The 7,925-nt window shown below is 39.4% G+C and overlaps 1 protein-coding gene across 1 annotated transcript; it reads right to left on the bottom strand.

Moving 5' to 3' along the window:
- Positions 1-3,762: 3,762 nt before the first annotated feature.
- On the bottom strand, positions 3,763-5,712 carry LOC120867645 (alpha-1,6-mannosylglycoprotein 6-beta-N-acetylglucosaminyltransferase B-like). Its single transcript, XM_040245960.1, is given in 4 exon segments — positions 3,763-4,170; positions 4,172-4,567; positions 5,232-5,388; positions 5,669-5,712. Coding segments are annotated over 4 exon segments (1,005 nt in total).
- Between the last annotated feature and the right edge of the window lie 2,213 nt (positions 5,713-7,925).

A 7,925-nucleotide genomic window follows, 5' to 3' on the forward strand; every position in this document is an offset into this window, starting at 1 on the left:
GACTGAAATAGAGAGGAAGAAGGTCATTAATAAACAGTTTTAGGAGTATAATTTTATAATTGTCTATAGTGTGATGATGCATTTTAACATTGGGTCAATAAGGTTATGATAATTTTATAGTTTAATAAATAAAAGCAAGCCCTATTTTCACAATATGTAATAACTGGCACAGTATCTGAAAGCTGAGCTTTGTAGTATTTCCAACTGTAATATAACTAAGAAAGTGTATTTTTCACTGTCTTAATTACTTTTTCAATTTTTTTCACAAAGCCAGCCTATCCACAGAATGGCATTTATATATGTTTTTCATATTATGAGACTTTTTAACTACTACAGAATCTTCTCTTCGACCATCTGGAAATGTTAAAATCCAAGCTTTGGAAAGAATTCAATGATACTGATGAGATTTTTCTATAAATTCATTACTTCACTGCACTTCTTTCTTTGCTTTCCCTTTAAGTTACTTTAATAAGTTTTAAAGCTTTTCTTACAATAAATTTTATATCTGATTTTGAAAAGACAAATGTATTTCCTTATGTATATTGTTACTATTCCTTTGAATGACTTCCTTACATTTGGAAATGATTACTAAAATAATCCCAACGGCTGTTTTATGTAGTCTATGAGCTTGTATAGTTATGTGTTGTGTATTTTATCCATTTTATCTATATAGGTACAAAATGTGTTGTTAACACACAAAAGCCCACTTGTTCTATGATCAGTGAATCTAAGACACTATAGAAAATAGCCATATGGTGAATCTATACCATGAAAGTTATTGCCTTTTCCTTCTTTTTAGAGTTTTCTAAAGTCATCTTCTCTGAATTCTATTCTCTGAATAGAAAACCACTTATCTCAACCAATTTCTGTCTTCAATATTTATGAGATGAATTTTCCCCTCTTACTTCAAGGTCTCCCAAATTTTCTAATGACCCTAGTCTGCTGGAAGTAATACTTAATGCCTCAGAGTTTTCTGCGGGGCCCTTTAAGCATTCTTTCCATACATGAAGAATAGCCCAGGTTTCTTAATGGTGAGCTTGTCATACCAGATTAGCTGAGTTTTATATTGAAATGTGACATTTCTGGGTGTGCTCACAGTTACAAATTCAGTTTGTCCAATTATATCCTGGTAAGAGAATGTGTATTATTGAACCTTAGAAATAACTGCATCCCCATATGAAGTAAAGGGACTGAATGAAGGCACCCTGTATAAATCCTAGCCAATACTGAGGAATCCTATGAACAGAGTCAAATGATATCTGCCACTTTATGCAGATAAGCACTTTCAATAACTCTTTACTTTTTATCAGCAAAAAAAACCCTTCCACTTTCAAAAAAGTAGAAGTCATAGAAACTTCCTTAATTTACGTCTCTAGTGCCTTTATTACTCCTTAATCAGCATTTTTCATTCTGTGATTTCTTAAATTCTGAAAATATACAACCTTTTACTAATGAAACACTTTTTCTCTAGTCTTTTATGTGTGTTATTTTCTCTTTTCTCTTGTGAAGTTTATTTTGTAAAAAATTACTATTGTCTTTGCTTATAAAATTTGGTTCACTGATAATCTGAAATATTTCTCAATATGACAATCATCAATTTACTTCTTAAAGCATAAATATTATATCCATTTCTTCTTATTGAATTAGAATGAGCTAGTGAATTTTAGCTAGCTATTAAGCCTATTATCTAAGTAGGTTTTCTTCCCTGGGTGGTGTTATTCATCTTATTACTTTATAATTTTTTTTAATACTTCCAGCTTGAACAGGTGTGGGAAATTACTGTTGTACTTTACATTAAAGAAATCTATTGGGGAAAACTTGAATGTATAAAATAAGAAAATCCATTAGAGAAAATTGGAAATGAGCTATAATTTTATTACTAGGCAAAATGAATTTCTTTATAAATATAACAATGCATAATGGAAGTCCTTGGTTGATTTGTTATTTTCAAGTCATAAATTCAGTTGAGATATCAGGCAATAGAAAAACTGAAAGCTAGAATGATAGATCCTATGTCAACTAAAATTTAATCAAAAGTAATATGAAACAACTAAAAAGTCATACTATAAAAAAATAAAAGTTGAGTTAAATTTTAGAAATTTATTTCTATTATTTTAAAGAAAATTATCATGTTTAGCAAGCTGTCTTTTGTAATTCTTGTAAAATAAGTGAAACTGTGGTGACATCAAATAATTATTATGCTTTTGAGAAGTTACATTTTTAATCTCGAGAATAAATTTTAATATTTATTTTATTTTTTAATAACTTTACTGGCCTTCATTACTGGTGCAGGCTATCTGTATTTGTGGCAAGTGGGAGCTACTCTCTAATTGTGGTGTGTGTGCTTCTCATTGCGGTGGCTTCTCTTGTTGGATAGCACAGGCTCTGGAGTGTGCATTCTTCAGTAGTTGTGGCTTAATGGCTTAGTTGTCCCGTGGCATATGGATTCTTTCTGGACCAGGGATTGAGCCTTTGTCCCCTGCATTTTCAGGTGGATTCTTAACTTCTAGACCACCAGGAAGACCTAGGTTTTTTCTGTTTTAAAAATACTACCTTATCAAATTTGTGGGGCAGCCTTAAATTAGAACTAGATCTGCTTTTTAAAGAGTCTCATGAAATGTTTCTTTCAGGTCTGTGTGGCCTGAATTATTTTAACTTTTCTAGAAAGAATCAAGATTCATAGAATCTATACATTTTATTATTTTTCTTTTTTTTTTTGCACCTCACATCCCAATAAAGTATTTATTATTTCAAGAAATAAATCTAAAAAAAGAGAGAGGAAAAAGAGTATCTCTATTGCTTTCCCCCGACAGGTCAGGTCCTTGGTGACTACTGAGTTTCTGTGGCCGCAGGGGCCACCCAGGCCGAGAGGGCTCTCTGATGGGAGGCATCCACCCTCAGGCCCACAGCAGAGCTAATCCCCCGTCTTTGGACTCAGGGTCCTGTGGCTGCCTCCCCAAAAGGGTGGAGGGGCAGGCCTAGGTGGGTGGGGCAGGTTGCCAGAAAGGGAGTGGGATTAAAAATCAACTGGGGTGGGGTGGCAGTGTTTCTGAAGTCATGGTCTTTTTCCTCAAGCAGGGCTCTGGGCTCAGGGCGAAGGGGAAGGCATGCTACACAAAGATGGATGGACAGCTGGATCCAGAGGAGGTCTGAGGCTGGAGGAAGCTGGAGGTAGGGACGCGGAGGAAGCATTGATGGGGTGGGAGGGCCCAAGGGGGTAGCAGGCCTGGGGAGCCAGGAAATAGGCCAGGTGTGCTGTGGGGCTGAAGGCCCATTCCAAGCCTACGAAAGATGCTTGGGGGGTGGGGCAGGGCCTGAGGCTTTGGAAGCAAGTCCACGGTCTGGAGTCGCAGTCATGCTGGGGGAGGTTTCAGGAAATGCCCAAAATGAAGAGAGTTGGAACAAGCAAGAGGGAGACAATTCAACCCAGGGTCCAGGTGGTTCCTGCAGCCTCTGACTGTAATCCCCAGGTGTGGAGGGGAGAGGGAATTTGGGAAAGCTAATAGGAGGCATAAACAGGGTCCCCCACCCTTTCTGCCCACATTGCAAACAGCTCCAGAGGGACAAGGTTGACCCCTCACACATCACTCCCCACTCTGTGGACCGTTCAATGGGCCATCGAGCAAGCATCACCCCACTTCCTCTGTTGTATACCCAGAGGGCCCCTCCTGGTCCCAAGAAGGACAAGAGCCCTCTCTCCATCTGGTTGAGATCTGGTCTTGCACAGAGCAAAAGACCTCTGACCACCTGCTCCTGGGCCACTCACTGGGACGCTTGCACCAACCCCCAGCTGCTTGGCCACTGCGCTGCCATGCGCCCCTGGGAGGAGCATGAGAAGCCTGCGGAGGGTGGACACCAGGTGCTTGGCAGAGTCTCCCCCCTCCCTAGACCTACGCACCAATCTGCCCTGCCCACGTCCCAGTCAAGGAAGAAGGCTTCAGTTCGGGGGCGTCGAGGGGAGGGAGGGTCACTGGAGCTCGGAATCTGCTGGTGCTTTCTCCTGCGGTAGGGAGGGCCAGCCTGGTGGTCACCCTCGCAGACAGTCTGGCACAAGGCCACCTGGCCCTTGCGGAAGTCTCGGCAGGGGCAGAGCCGCCGATATTTCGTGCTGGAGTCGGCGCAGCTGAAGAGCGGAGGTTCCTGCTGCAGGAAGCACTCCTGGCCGGGCTGGGGAGAAGGCCGGGTACAGGTGGTTCATCTCTGACTCAGTGCCGTCGCAGGGCACGTGCAGCTTCTGGAAGGCGTCCTGGCTGTTGAGGAAGGGGAAGAAAGAGGGCTCGCAGATCAGCCCGTGGTCCAGGCAGGCGTCCGTGCAGGCCCTTCCCGTGGTAGCCAGCCAGGCCCGGAGGGAGTGCACTGGGGGCCAGGCCCCCGAGGCTAAGCTGGTGTTGCAGGCCCATTTGAGGTGGGTGGCATTGGGAGCCAGGATGAAGGGGCTCTGTGAGGCTCGGGCCCCAGGTGGGGCAGGAGCCGGGTCTACACAGAAGTCCTGGTGCTGGATGAAGGCGTGGATTTGCTCCAGCATCCCCTCACACGTGTACTCGTAGGGCAGGTAGGGGTCCACCTCCTGTTAATGCCATTTTCCAGCCAGCAACGCCAGAAATCAGGTAGCTTCAGCCCTGGTAGTGAAATCCTGCAGGTCTGCTTGAGGCCCAGAATCTATACATTTTAGAAGAGACTATACAGTTCATTTACCTGATGATCTTTTTACAGTTGCGGTCACAATGGGCCACACAATTTAAATGCCTTCAGTCACACAGTCAACAGCAATTGTCTAACTCTCTCATTTTTAATCACTGACTTGTGACCAAATGTTAGCCAAAGAGTAGCCTTTTACAATTACGTATAAAAGTAAAGTCAATTGTAATAGAAAATTTAAAAGAACAAGGGTTTTGTATTAATAGGTGAATATCTAATTCAGCCAACTTTCTTATATATGTACTTAGGTTCATGTATGTCTATATATGTATTTAGGTACATTTATGTGGATTAAGAATAGATCTCATTCATTATTATTTAAATTATTGTTTCCAAACTTCTCTTCTATTCATTATATGTATCACCTACCATCTCATTGTAATATAGTAGCTGTCCTACATGAGTCTTACTATCATACTTCTCAATTCTCAATTTATATCTCATTAACATATATTCTGACCATAATTGGGCTTGACCAGTGACTCATGAATCTTTTCAAAAATAATTTATTAGTAACCTATCATGTGCCTTACATTGTATGAAGATGCACTGATGAATAAAGTAGATTGGATTCCTTCCCACAAAGAGCTAGGGAAGGAATTATCTAGAGTAGGGCAAGGATCTCCATTAACTGATGCCAGTCCTTGAAATGCCTCACTGTTTAACAGATTACCCCCAAAATATGGCAGCCTAAAACAACAAAAATTTATTATCTCTCAGTTTCTGAACTTTTGGGAATCTAGGGATAGATTAGCTGGGTCTTCCATTTCAGAGTTTCTCATCAGATTGCAATCACAGTGGCAGTCAGGTCCATAGTGCCATCTGGAGGCTGAACTAAGGGAGATCTGCTTCTGGCCTCATTCACATGGTTCTGAACAACATTCAGTTCCTTGTGGTTTGTTGGACTGAGGACTTCAGTTCATCACTGGCTGTGGGATAGAGGCTTCTATCAGTTCCTTGTCATGTGGACCTTTCCATAGCGAACATCATAGCATGGTATCTGGCTTCCATCATGGTGCCAAGCAAGAGGAAATGAAGAAAATCAAAATAGAAGCCCGAGTCTATTTGTAACCTAATCTTGAAAGTCACAGCCTATCCTTCTTGCCATATTCTGGTCATTAGAAGAAAGTCACAGCATCTAGCTCACCATTTTAGGAAGATTATCAAGGGTATTAAAGCCAGGAGTTAAGTATCATTGGGAATTATCTTAGAAGCTACTTACTGCAGGCTTTAAAATATATATATATATACATATATATATATATATATATATATATATCAGTGTGTGATAAAATAGTCATATTCAACCAGATTTCAAGTAGAAACCAATACTGTATGAAAAATTGTGAAGGGATTAACATTTTTTTCCCTGATGTGTGCCATTTAACAAGTAAGCCCGCCAATATTTCATGGATCAGGTATGAAGACAAGAGACTCTGGGCTCAGAGAGTAGACTAAGGACAGTTTATCACTTGGAGTAGAAGTACCAGAGCACCAGCATTTCTAGTATTGTTTCATCAACCCAATTATTGTCAAAGTGAACAAACAGTGCCAGATTACTCTTGCACATGCAGTGAATTGAATTATAGGTAAGGGACCCTGAATTTAACAAACCTAATATTTTATATTTAACAGTAAGCATACTTGCTGTTTGCTCCAAAGACAGATGCTATCTGCATTTCAGGTTATAAGCAAATGTGTTCTTTGCTTCAGAGAAAAACTCTGTCCTCCAAAGTTGTTCACAATACAAATCTTCTTGAAAAGATAGTTGAGAATAAAGGGCAGTGAGTATCTCTTTCACTCTTAAGACATGCTGACACATGATTATCTCATAGATGATTGTTTCTCAACATACTGGTTCTTTCAACACAAGTAGTTTAATAAGCATTGATGTAGATGTTTGCTCACAAAACTTATAATCTAGGGGTTTTCAGTCTCTATTCTGTATGATTCCCAGGGCCTGTGGTGCTGCCTCTGAAGTCATTGTAGGGATTGGTAAATTTAAAAAGAAAAGAAGTCTTTGCTTCAGATATATCTCATTCTTTTTTAAATTTTAGAGTTTGAGGTAAGAATGAGATCTTGCTGAAATGTGAAAAAGAACTAGAATGGCCTAAAGTGAATGAGGTAAAGATAAACCCTGATTATAGGAATTAACCACAATTTCTTGAGAATTTATTCCAGAGAAACAGATTAGAAAAGAATAAAGTCTTTGAAAGCATGCTTAGAAGGATTTGCAACATCGTACATGTTTACACCTTGAAACAACCAAGAAATTTCACCTTTTAATTTTATAAGCTAATTTCACTTTGCAATGTTTAATGTGAGATACTGATTAGAAAGGTAAGAAATGAAAAATCTGCTGTGTGAGAGGAGGAAAAGACATTTTTGCTAACTTACAGAAATAAGAGAAGTTAAGTCAGTTAATTCCAGAGAAAACATACAGACCAAAAGAAACTATGGAGAAGTGATAAATACAATAAGAAATCAAGCAAAATTGAAATAGCTTGCATTATTTTAATCACAAAGTGAGAAAGACCAAGAATATAGTAAAATCTGACCAAGTAGAGTTAACAACTAGAGTTAAATCTAAATTAAGGCTACACTGTGCAGACTCATAAGAATGGAAATATGTTAAGGAAAATGATATGCAAATGAAATAAACAGTAACTAGAAATGCTGCTGCATATACTCTAGTTAGCTCCATTTTGGGTGAAAATCTGGAAAGGCGTTTGAAAGGGATTTATGCTCTACAGGAAAAAAAAAAAAGGTATCTCAAAGGAAAAATATTTGAGGTGGATGCTTGGGAGTGATTTTATGTCTATGCACTCAAGAGAGATATTGTTGCTTTTTTACCTATTGCTTTCCACTTTCACAATGGCAAGTTTGAGCAGGTAATAAAGGAGGAAGTTAAACTTTCATGTAGTTTCTTCTCTGCTTTTTGATGCTATTGGAGGCCCTGCATATGAGGAAAAGCTTAAAACCTTGAATTTACTACTCTACATAAATTGGACTGGAACTGGTACAGGAGTCCAGGCAGCTTACTACTTAGAATGCTCTCTTTGTTTGTATCATCTTCAAGAGTGGTGAATGTTGGTCCCTCTTGTATGTGTGTGTGTGTAAACCATGTGTTAAAATTTTAAATAATATAGGTAAAGCAATAATCCCTTGACTATCACATCCCCATTCCAATATCATTTCTGTTCTCAGATACACATACTATCAGTTTT

The sequence above is a fragment of the Oryx dammah genome, unplaced genomic scaffold, assembly GCF_014754425.2.
Source record: "Oryx dammah isolate SB20612 unplaced genomic scaffold, SCBI_Odam_1.1 HiC_scaffold_9, whole genome shotgun sequence".
Lineage (NCBI taxonomy): Eukaryota > Metazoa > Chordata > Mammalia > Artiodactyla > Bovidae > Oryx > Oryx dammah.